General features: G+C 40.8%; 1 protein-coding gene across 1 annotated transcript in view; it reads right to left on the bottom strand.

The window, feature by feature from the left end:
- Nucleotides 1-7,012: 7,012 nt before the first annotated feature.
- Nucleotides 7,013-12,964, bottom strand: part of RRAGC (Ras related GTP binding C) — a 20,952-nt gene continuing 15,000 nt past the window's right edge. Inside the window, exon 7 of the mRNA XM_017518724.2 lies at nucleotides 7,013-8,536. Coding sequence (XP_017374213.1) covers nucleotides 8,385-8,536 — 152 coding nt within the window. The 3' untranslated portion in view covers nucleotides 7,013-8,384. The remainder of the gene's footprint in view (nucleotides 8,537-12,964) is intronic.

Genomic DNA, 12,964 nt, shown 5'->3' with positions numbered 1-12,964 from the left:
CTGTCTTTGTCAGTTTCACCAGACCTGGTCAGGAACCCTCGGAGGATTGAGGAACCTTTTCCTCCCCGCCACTGAGGAATGCGATCAAGGAGGAAGATGCTGAGTCGGGGAAGGCTCGTTAGAGAAGAAGGGGCCCGCCAGGGGACATGAAAGACAGCGACCCTCAGACACAGAGAAGAGGAAGCTGGCAGGCCAGAATGGGGAAACTAATGAGCTCGGCTTATTTTTCCTCCCAAAATGTTGGCTTCATGTTCTACTTGACCACAAGACAATTATGTTTTATATTCATGATTTCCCTCACCCAGGCTATTTTACTTGCTCATTGACACTTGTGCCATATGCCAATGTATCGGTTTCAAGAAAAGCTCTCCTTTTATAGCCTTTACATATATAAAGGGCAGAATTGGAAATCCTAGGGAAAAAAAATGTGAAATCCAGAACATGCAGCCAAGTCCAATTTTGCATTTCTGTTCTAAATAAGCCTCCTCAGTGGCTTATGCTCAGATTCACAACTGGTTCCTCACCTTTTTGGAGACCGAAAGGGCCAGGTTCCCTCCGTCCAGTTGGTACATATAATTTTGCACATAAATTCGGGGGTTCTTCAAACCTCTGAAACCCACCCACGGACTCTGAAGATAGTTCAGTGAACTCCCTGCATGAGAGGTTCACTCTGAGGAGTATCCAATAAACCTGACTTCAAATTCTGTAATCACTATAATCTCTTTTGCCTGAGAAACATTTTCTGTCTGGCATTTTGCAACTGGTCACAAAAACTGGATCTTTCTGGTTTATTCAGTTGCTACCTGCTTGAGCTCCTAGCCAAGAATCAGGACCCATAGAGTGTGTTAGTGTATAAGTTAGGGTAATACTAGCCGCTATAATAAATAAAGCCCATAATCTCAAAGGCTTAACACTAGAGACATCTATGTGCTGCTTATCAGTCCAGTGCAAGTGTTTCTGGTCAGCAGATGAGCCTCCCACTGTGTAATCCAGGAATCCGGGTTCCTTCCTTGTTAAGGCTCTGCATTTTCAACAGTATTTCTGTGCTTATCAGCAGTGATTCAATAGAAGGGAAAAAAACATGGAGGATCATGCCTGAGATGATGACATGAGCTAGGCCTAGAATTGGAATACATCACTTTCACTCACATTCCATTGGTAGAACTCACATGGCCATCCCTAATTGCAAGGGTGACTGGAAATGCCCAAGGAGGAGAAAGCCTCTGCCAGAATGGGTATGTACAGCTACTCTCAGAAAGTTCTGGAATAAGCTACTCAGAGTCCCAGTGGAGCATTTTCCATCCTTTCTTCTTGCTTCCTTCCTGGCAGCCTCTAAGAAGCTCTGTTACTACTAGGAAGGCAGATCTTTGCTTTGGCATCAGAGAGATGGGACTTTGATTCCAAGCTATGCCAATAAAACTAGCAATATGTTCCTGCAGGTTGTCTATGCCTCAGTTTTCTCATCTGTAAAATGGGCTATAACAATAGCTCCAACCTCATCACACTGGATGGATTAGATGAGAAAGCACAAGTAAGGCTCTTGGCACAATGACTGGCAAAGTGTAAGCACTCAAATATTAAGATAAGCATGCTACTGCCAATCATAATTGTAATTAAACTAGTACAATTATTAGTATAGGCTAGCCCAATTTTTTTAAAAGAATAAAAGGATCTAAGAGACAAGCACTGAACAGCACGTTTCTGACCATTATTTTGGATATGAAAGAAATCAAGAATAAATAAAGGACTTAATGATACATTGGAAGAGGAGAGTCAAGGACCTACAGAGGCAGGTCCAGACCGCCACTGCATGGCCCAGATCTCCATTTGGAAGGTCTCTCAAGGTCACTAACATTCCTAGGCAAAATCTAGCAGAATCCGTCTCCTTTTCCAGATTCCAGGCCGAGAAACCTGAAGGATAAGAACAAATTAGAGACCTTCATTTCATTTCAACAAATAAGAAATATCTCAGTGGTGAGCACTGCTCTCTCTCTCTCTGCCTGGTTTCCTTCTCACTTCATAAATCATTCTAACTTCTGTTCCAGCTGTCTTCCTTCCACTGACTGACCAAGGCCCTCCCTAAAGCCCAGTTCTGCCTCCCGCCCCACCCTGCTCCCAGTCAGTATGCTAATTGGATCTCCTCTTCCCCTTCTTCCAGCCTCAACACTATAGTAGGCCAGAGAACATTTCCATGGAGATTCTGTGGCCCCTGATCCTAAGTGAGTTCTTTTTGCCAGACGGCCTGCCTTTCTCAATTGTCCCATTCCCATCAATAGACTGCCACAGAGGTCACGTGAGGAAATAGTCCAAGGAACCACCATGCTAGACATCTAGCCAGGAAGAGCTACAGTGCAGCCGAAAAAAAGTATCCTCCAAGCATAGAAATGGCCAACAGCTCCATGTCCAAAGTCAAGACAGGTATTCGAGAAATGTTTGGTAGGGCTATCAGATTATTTCTCAGTTCATCTTCCAAAGCTGTAGAGCCAGTATCTTTTTGGGGAAAAAGCCTCAGTACAGAGAATGCCGGCACTGCTTTCCAGAGAAAGATGGGCCCTGTCTGCAGGCTCATCACCTGGAACACAAAGTGTGCATGCCAATTTGCACAGAGATAAGAGAGAGGACTTGGAAAGAAAGGAAGGAATATTCCCAATTTACTAAAATGTGTGCACCAGCACCTCATTTTAAAAGAAAAGCAAAAAGTACATTGTAGAAGATTAATATTCCATTTTTATATTTCAAGGTTCTGTCCATTCTGCACGTTACGTTGTAATAAACCAAATTAACTGTCTCTCACATGACTTCTATTATTTTATCACTCTAAGCCAGGCGTGGTGGTTCACACCTGTAATCCCAGCACTCTGGGAGGCCGAGACGGGCAGATCACTTGAGGTTAGGAGTTCGAGACCAGCCTCGCCAACATGGTGAAACCCCGTCTCTACTAAAAGTACAAAATATTAACCAGGTGTGATGGTGCATGCCTGTAATCCCAGCTACTCTGGAGGCTGAGGCAGGAGAATTTCTTGAACACAGGAGGTGTAGGTTGCAGTGAGCCAAGATCATGCCATTGCACTCCAGCCTGTGGCACCAGAGTGAGACTGTCTCAAAACAAACAACAAAACAACAAAAGTGTTTGATTACTTTAGTTCAAAAGGTGCTTTTTAAAGTGTAAGCATTTTTTTTAATTTTATTTACCTGGGTGCAGGCGGGCTAAGGCTGAAAAGGGCGTCAGCGTAAAGTGTAATAAGAATCTTAAAGCGGACGTTGCAGCATTTTGCGGGCAACATGTTGGTAGTAACCAGCACTTTCAAGTGTGGGGAGAAACAACTAGTTTCCTGCTATTCAGTTCCTCATTATAACTGTCCTTTGCAATTTTCTCAATTATATTTTAAACCGGTCTAAATAGGCACTGGTGTATCTAGTTCTTTTTACATTAAAATTTGTCTTTCAGAGCAAAGTCACAGCTGGGGATCGTGAAGAGATTACATGGCTCTACAAGAAAGAAAAGCAAGCTGGGAGCGATGACTCACAACCGTAATCCCAGAACTTTGGGAAGCTGAGGTGGGAGGATTGCCTGATCCCAGGAGTTTGAGACCAGCCTGGGCAACATGGAGAGACTCTTGTCTCTACATTAAAAAAAAAAAAATTAGCCAGGCATGGTGGTGCAGCTACTCAGGAGGCTGAGACGGGAGAATTGTTTGAGCCTGGGAGGTTGAGGACACAGGAGCTATGATCGTGCACTGCACTCCAGCCTGTATGACAGAGCAAGGCCCTGTCTCAAAAAAAGAAAGAAAAAGAAGTACCCATGGAAGGATAAGATTCTGCGCCTTTTCCTTTGCCATATTTTATCTCTCAAGCCTAAATGTGAAATAATTTCAACAAACTTCATTTGAGGCAAAGAAAAGTGGTGAAAACAGATATTTTAATTCAAATATGTGGCATTTCTTTCTATGGGAGTCTTGAAGAGCACACACATTTACAACAGATGGATTAGAGAGGAAGCAAGAAGTTCTGCCTGCTATCAGAACGCAGATAGAGCTATCTTAAGGCCTTTTTCTAGCTCATAATCCGTAAAGCAAATGTCAATAACCTTCGTTTTTACCCAACCCTCACTAAAAAGTGAAAATCATAAATTGCTCCACTTCCAATAAAATATCTCAAATCAGTCCTGAGTATTACCCCAGGGAAAATACTTCAGGAATTCTTTGGCTCTCTAAGTTAGGTGTGCACTTGAGTATATGGGCAATACAAACTTTCAGGACAGAGCATATATGCAAAAGCCGCAAAGCAAGAAAGCTGTGTTTAAGTAATACAACACTGCCACCTAGAGGCCTAACAGTAAAGACTTGGACACCACCACCAAACATGCTGAAAAGGCAGATACCTCTGCTTCGCAGCACGGTTGACGGCTGGCTTAAATGAGCAGAGATATTGAGGAAATGTTACAGAGTAGTTAAATATGCTTCCTGCTCACTATCTACAAAGGCAGGTGCTGAACTAGCCAATCAAGAAACCAGTTTGGCGATGGTTGTATTAAGATACTTGGAAAACAGTGTAAAGATCATACTTCCAATACAATGAAAGCATTTCAATACAGTGAGTTTATTACACACAGATTGAATATTCATCTAACGTGTCAAATCTAGGAACATGGGGTATCAGCCAAGATGAACAGGCTTCTTTATTGCAGGTCTTCTCTGAACCTTTCATATTTAACTGTATGTAGTAATCTCCAAAGAGGGACTACAGAATGCAAGTTTCTAAAACTTAACTATAGAATCCTTGTTTTGCAAAACACACCAGTGAGCAAACTCTCCCTCCCTACTAGGAAAGGAAGGTCAAGTGGTGGTTGCAGGTTATGGAATCAAACCACATGTGTTCCAATTCTAACTCCACCACTTTACAATTGAGCTGCTGTGTCTATTTCCCCATCTGTAAAATAGGAATATAGCACCTACTTCACAAGGAGTTGTGATGATTACAAGGTAATACATGTAAACCACCTAACATAGTAAGTGGTGGTTGGCTATTCCTTCATGTCCTTCTTGGATGTTATTTGTATCCAGTCTCCTAACGTTGGTGAAACAGTTCAGGGAAGCTACTATTAACGAATAACACTCCAGTTATGTCCAACTGCTGTCCACATTCCTTTTACAGACTATGTTCCTTTGGGACCCCTGAGAGGGACAGCGGGAGCACTTAAACTTATTAGCTTACTTACTAGCTTAGATGGAAAACAATAACGATACTAATAATCTCTTCTGAATAATTGGAAGGGCTTTCAGCATTTGCAAAACAAAAGACAGAGATCCTTACCAAAGTCCAAAATTCACACAGTGCTTTCCCCAACAATGCTCTATTTTATCTTTTAAATCATTTCTCCATACAGAACTCAAGATATAGAAGGCAAATTAACAAAACTCCCAAATACCTCCAGCATTTTATATTGAGACATTATATACATGCATATATGTATGTGTGTGTATATATGAATGTGAATGGGAGAGGTGGTGGTATGTGAAATAGCTAAAATACCTTGCTGCTTAAGACTAAGGTTTTTTTTTTAACCACCTGTCCTAGTTCTCTTTGAAGTAGCCTGGTAAAGATCAACATCCATTAGGATGCAAAACATTTCAGGCAAAACCTTGATCATTTTATTCTCCAGTTTCCTTCATCCTGAGTTGTCTCCTTTCCACCTTTACTTTCTATTTCACAATTAAGGATTTCTCCACTGACTGAATTTATAATTTTCAGTAATAGGAAAACATTTATTGGGCATCGATGTACCATGTACATCTTGAAGCATTCTCTCCATTTAACCAATGGAAGCCTGAGGCTGGGGGCTGCAAGTAAAGGCACACAACACGGCTGCCAGGTCTGGAGGCCAAGCCTTGCTTTGCCATTAACTAGAGCTATGATGAGGCTGGCCACCCTTGGTGCACCCCAGACATGCCATTTCACACCTGCTGCTCGGGCATCATGAGTAACGGCATCCCGTCCACTCTCAATAGTACCTGGAATTTGAGTTATACAGTCCTCCTAGTTATGGCCTCAACACGGCTCCTTATCCCTCTGTACCTGTTTCCGAAATCTGAAAAAGGGGAGCAGATTAGATAGTATCGCAGAGTTTTTTCAAGCTGTTTCTGTGATTCCCCTTTCAGAATTAAAACAGCTTCCAAAGTAATCCAATTATGAAATTTAAAGATATTTCAATATCTTCCTCCCACTGATAAACTAATATCTATTTTTCTCTGATTAGTTTAGACCCGACATGTTTGTAGAGACGATTTAAGAGACATTTAAGAGTCAATGAGTATGTCAGCAACTGGAGGAAACAAAAAACAAGCTGAAATTGGTACAATTTAAGTGTGTTCTACCTTCACTCATCTTACTCCTTCTTAGCTTGGATAAAATCATTCATGATGCCAGACCCAGGATATTCCCCACCATGCATGAGATATGCTGATATGAAACACCCAACCAAAAATATGTTCACCTGAGCTTTGATTTACTACCCTAAAGCAGAAATGGCCAGGGAAGACACAGAGCCATGAAATTCCCACATCGGGATAGAACTTGAAATTCTGACACATAAGAAATATTAACCACATGAAGCAGCAAAAGAAAAAGAAATGGGCCAAGCACGGTGGCTCACACCTATAATCCCAACACTTTGGGAGGCTGAGGCCTGCAGATCACCTGAGGTCGGGAGTTCGAGACCAGCCTGACCAACATGTAGCAACTCCGACTTTACTAAAAATACAAAATCGGCCAGGTGTGGTGGCGCATGCCTGTAATCCCAGCTACTCAGGAGGCTGAGGCAGAATAGCTTGAACCCAGGAGACGGAAGTTGCGGTAAGCCAAGATCGCGCCACTGTACTCCAGCCTGGGCAACAAGAGCAAAACTCCGTCTCAAAAAAAGAGAAAAAGAAAAATAAATAGATGAGAAAACGGCAAAGTGAGACAATCCAATGTTCCACCACCCTCATATACCTCAGGCAAGGAGAAAAACTGGTTTTGGAGTAAATACATTTATTGATACCCATTTCATATATAGTTCAATGAAATAATCTATAAATATAAAAAGCATTTTTCTTTTGGATATCACCATGGTCCATGTAAATACTCAACAGTCAGAATCATCTGCAGGAAGCACTCCAAGTCACACTGTTAGCTTTACAGACCTGAATATACATATTGCATTAAACAGTGGCACTTATGTACTCAAGTGGTCCAGTGGCTTTAGAATCTATGCCTACTGGGTATGTGGAATAGAAATAATGTGTTAGGTTTAAATCAATGGAAAGGGTATCAACCATCGACAAAAGCAACAATTATGAATTAATATCCTAGGCAAAGAAAGTACCACAGTTGACACTTGGTGTCAGAATACTGGAGACAAAGTATGTAAAACAATGCCTGTTGCAGCACCACGTGCTCACTCCAACTCCCAGTGGACAGTCCCCCAGTGCCTTAGGGTCACTCGTGGTCAACTAAATGCAATCAAGAAGCTCAGTAGCTTAGAATAAAAGGTATGTAGAGGCTGATATCAAGATTAAAGAAAAGTAAGCTCAACATTTCAGTGACATAATGAGTTTCTCCCCTAGAAGGGGATTGTGGGAAAAACTTATTTTTAATTCCCTTTGTTACACTGAGCATGATCATTTATCTAATGCAGAAGAAAGAATCCAGACATCTGGTACCCAGAACAAAGGTGCAAAAATTTTCTTCCATTTCAAAGTTCTTTCAACACTTCCGAGGGAACTAACGCAACCACTGTTGAGCCTTGCTCTCCACCTGATGCAGCATAAAATTTTCTCTCATTTCTTCAATATAGGAATGTCTTGCTGCAGGCTATGTGTCTTCCAAATTAGCAAGCAAATGCATTTAAAAGGTCTTAGTTGTGCAATGTCCAAAACTGAAATCTGAGAGGCAGTGTTAGAACCTAAGCAAGGCAGAATTTTTAGTCTACTCAAATGAACGCCTAAGTGAAGCATATAAAAATTCAGTCTTTTCTATTATTTTCAACTGGAATTGACGGCAACATTCCCTGGTAAGGATGGGTAACTGCTGTTATCTCCAGGTCCAAAATATCTCAACTACTTAAAGTGGACCCAAAAGTGGAGAAATACACACTTGAGTTCTGTGGTCGCCAGAAATTTTTTTTTTTTTTTTTTTTGCCATTTTTCAAAAAAGAAATAGTAGCTTCAGTTGTACACCACCAGATGAAGGGGTTTTCATCCAAATGAGAAACTCTACCCCTTGTCTCTAGTGGGACAGGCACCAGATTCCCACAAGTGGCAGCTCCCATGTCCTGTAGTAGCACATGGCATCTGACCCTGGAGTGAGGAGTAAGCTGGCACAGAGCCCCGATGCTGGGATTCAGACTAGATGGCGTTCCGTGGCGTGCCATTGTGTGTCAGCGCTTTCAGACTGGAGGCACTACTCTGGTGACCACAGCTCCTGTGAGAAGTCACACCCACCTCAAAAACCTCATGAATAGCTTTTCGGAAACAGTGGAAGTTGTAGTCTATTAAACCTGCAGGAAGGAAAAAGAAAAGAATGCCTCCTGAATTGTCAATTGTGAAATTATCTATTTGGGTTTGCAGCCAAAAATAATTCTGATAAACACTCGTTGGAAATTCTTAAGCCTCCAAACTAGATAGCAAGCTTTTCAATCATAAGAACAGCTGGTCATCATACATATCCACCATCATAACGTTCCGCCAGACAACAAATGCGATTAGACCACCACCTTGGCCAAATTAACGCCTCTGGCATCCAAGCTTCAAATGACTCAATTCACATTCAAGAAAAGTAAAATATTAAAATACACTGTGTGGCCTGCTTGAACATAGTGTGATCTTTTAATAATTTATATTTGCTTTGATGAAAGTCATTAAATACTTATTGAACAGCATGATAGAGGGTACAATATGTCAAAGGAAACAGCAGATATGGTCCATGCCTTCCAGACAGGATATGCTAGCTGGGGCATAAAGCCAAAATACAAGAAACAAACCAAAACAATCTGGTGTCAAATTGACTACAAATGTAAAAGAAATCCAAAGAAAAAGTCAAGTGCAGGGCAAAGTAATCAATTGAAAACTTCAGGGACAAGAAAGAACTTTGGAAATACAGACACGATTTAATTAGGCAGAAAAGGGGAACAAAATCACAAGAAAGCTGCAGGGAGCTGGCAATGAGAATACAGCACAGGTGGAAGACAGGAAAGAAACGGTCTGACTGGAGAACAGGGCTTCAGAGAAATCCTGGTAGGAAATACTAGGAATCAGGTACACTGAATAAGTAGGTTACAGCCAAATTAAGGTGGTCTTTCAAACCCAGAAAAGAAACAAGCTATAAAAGACAAGTTTTGATCAATTCAACTACATTAAAATTTACTTCTGTGCCAAATGTAAAATAAAACAAACAAGGAAATTTGAACACCGGCCAGATATTTGATGATACCATTAAATCACTGCTAATTTTGTTGTTTATTGTTTTAAAAACCACTGCCTTTTAGAGATACCTACTGAAATCTGTATAGACAAAATGATTTAATGTCAGGCATTTGCTTCAAAATAATCCAGTAGGGAAAGTGGTATAAACATGAAACACGATTGGCTATAATTTTGATAACTGTTGAATCTGGGCAATAGATTAAAAGGCTTTTATTATACTATTTTCTCTACTTTTTCATACATTTGTCAGTTTCCACAACAAAATTAAAAAGATTAATAATCTATAATAACTGGGAAGCTCTCCAGGAAACATGACTGAAGTGTGTGGAGATGAGGGTTGAACCCAGAAGCTGAGAGCATGGAGATTCCTTGTGCTGCTCTACCTTTGTGTACATCTGAAAATTCCCATAAATAAAATTTTTTTTTTTTCTTTTTTTAGAGACAGGGTCTCACTCTGACACCCGGGCTGGAGTGCAGTGGTGCAATCATAGCTCACTGCAACCCCAAACTCCTGTGCTCAAGTGATCCTCCTGCCTCAGCCTCCTGAGTAGACAGGACTACAAGTGCGAGCCACCACAGCCAGCTAATTTTCTAATTTTTTGGTAACAGGGTCTTGCTATCTCACCCAAGCTGGTCTTGAACTCCTGAGCTCAGGCATCCTCCTACCTCAGCTTTCCAAAGCACTGGGATTACAGGTATGAGCCACGACACCCAGCCTAAATAAACATTGTTTTAAGATTAAAATGGTTAGGAGCCAGGCACAAGTGATGTACACTTGTAATCCCGGCTACTTGAGAGCCTGAGGTGTGAAGACTCTTTGAGCTCAGGAGTTCAAGACCAGCCTGAGCAACACAGCAAGACTCCCATCTCAGAATAAAAACACAAATAAAAAAAAATAAACATGGAGAAAAATAAAGAACTGCTAATAATCAGTGCAAAACAAGATAAATATATGTCAACAGGTAAAATGTGAAAGAAGAAACCTGAATAGCCATGAAAAGGTACTTGCCACGAAAAGATACTTGCTTTAACCAATAACTAAATAAGTAAAAATGAGAATCAAATAAGATACCCTTTCACACCTACCAGATTGACAATAATTAAACAGTCTGACAATACCAAACATTATTAAGGATAAGAAGGGATAAGAACGTCCATAGATCAGTCCCAGCCAGGGGTAAAATGGTGAATTCACTGGAGAGCTGTTTGGCAATATCTTTATTAGTCAAAGATATATGTACTCAATAAATTCCACTCTTAAATGCATATCCTAGAGAAAGTCTCCACATGCGCAAAGGCAAACTTGTTCATGAGCATTTGTTGCAGAATTATTTGTAATTTTAAAAATAATCCAAATATCCAGCAACAAGAAAATAAAATGTGGTATATTCAACCCATAGAATACTATACAGCAGTGAAAAGGAACGAACTAGAACTATGTGTCATCAATCTGAATAAATCTCAAAAACCACCTGAATGAAAAGAATCAAGCAATTTGCAGAAGACTACTTATATTTTGATATCATTTATACAGTACTCTATTGCTTAGGGATAGACATGAAATCTTAAAAAATAGGAAAAATACAATACATGTAAGCTCAAAGGAAGAGATTTCAATTGAGAAAAACATATAGAACACTTCAACTGGGTGGGCAGTTGGCTCTCATCTGTAATCCTGGCACTCTGGGAGGCTGAAGTAGGAAAACTGCTTGAGGCCATGAGTTCAAGACCAGTCTGGGCAACACAGAACCTATCTCTACAAAAATTTTTAAAAATTAGCCATTATGGTAGCATGAGCCCATAGTCCCAGCTAGTCAGAAGGCTGAGACAGGAGGATCTCTGGAGCCCAGGAGGTTGAGGCTACAGTGAATTATGATCATGTTGGGGCAACAGAGTGAGATTCTGTCTCAAAAACAAGACTTCAACTATATTTGTCATTTTAGTTCTTAAGCTGAAAGGTGAAAATTCATGTTTTGTTATACCCCCAAATTTGTGAATATCTGAACTATTCCATCAAAAACTCAGGCACAAGAGGGAGGACCTGTTGCAGTAAATAACAGAGTTACTGTAGTTCCTTAAGTAGTTAAATAATATTAATTTTCTGAAAACAAGTCTGCCTTTGGGATAAAAGATGATATATACTATATCCTCCACATATATGTCAACTGCATGAATATTATCAAGCTAGAGACTACTGCAGCACCACTGGCCTGAAGCAATGAGAACCTGGAGTAGAATCACTGACAGTAAAAATGGAAAGAAAACTCAAGAAACATTTCCAAAAAATGATCAGATTTGGTGAAAATTCAGTATAAACAACATAGTAGAAAAAGGAGGTCATGAAATCTCCTCTGTGAACCAATCGGCAAGGGCCCCTTCAGCAATCACACCACATAATTACCTGACTACAAGGCAACTACACTTGGACAGGAGAAACTAGCGTAACTAGTGACAGAAGTATGGCAGCCAAGAGAATCACAAAAAAGGGGAAATACTCATCCTCCAATGATTAACATGATATTGACGGTAACAATCACATATTTAAGAGAGGACATCCTACTAATAGCTTCAAACATGGGATGGGAGCATGAGCCCAAGTCATAGCTGGAGATGTGAATTTTTCAATCACTGAAGCCATGTATTGCATGAGCTGACCTAAAGAATAAGCAAGCAAAGGCCGGGTGCAGTGGCTCATGCCTATAATCCCAGCACTTTGGGAGGCTGAGATGGGTGAATCACCTGAGGTCAGGTGTTTGAGACCAGCCTGGCCAACACAGTGACACCCCATCTCTAAAAAAAAAAGAATAAGCAAGCAGAAAGACCTGGTTCTGACAAACACTCAGGACTGAGGGGGAGAAAAAAAACAGCCAGAAGAAACAGGAGAGGTGGTCAGGAAAACAAACACACAAAATATCCCAAGAATTCAGCTTCAGGGAAGCAAAGAGAGAAAAAAGCTTTGAGAAAGGAGTGACGGACAAGATCACATGCTCAGAAGGCTGAAAAGGCTGCAGAGTAAAAAAAGGCCACTGAATGCAGCAAGAAGGTAACCTGGTAACTTCTAAAAGTCTAGTTTCTATCATCCGAGGGAACAGGAAACCTACAGAATGGGAGAAAATTTTTGCAATCTATGCATCTGACAAAGGGCTAATATCAAGGAACTTCAATAAATTTACAAGAAAAAAACAAACTACCCTATCAGAAAGTGAGCAAAGAATATGAACAGACACTTAAAAGAACACATTTATGCGACCAACAAACATATTAAAAAGCTCAACATCACTGGTCATTAGAGAAATGCAAATCAAAACCACAATGAGATACCACCTCACGCCAGTTAAAATGTCGATCATTAAAAAGTCAGGGCCGGGCGCGGTGGCTCACGCCTGTAATCCCAGCACTCTGGGAGGCCGAGGCGGGTGGATCATGAGGTCAAGAGATCGAGACCATCCTGGTCAACACGGTGAAACCCCGTCTCTACTAAAAATACAAAAAATTAGCTGGGG

The sequence above is a fragment of the Cebus imitator genome, unplaced genomic scaffold, assembly GCF_001604975.1.
Source record: "Cebus imitator isolate Cc_AM_T3 unplaced genomic scaffold, Cebus_imitator-1.0 Scaffold701, whole genome shotgun sequence".
Taxonomy (NCBI): domain Eukaryota; kingdom Metazoa; phylum Chordata; class Mammalia; order Primates; family Cebidae; genus Cebus; species Cebus imitator.
Note: the sequence above shows the minus strand (reverse complement) of the source record. Positions and strands in the feature narration are given on the sequence as shown.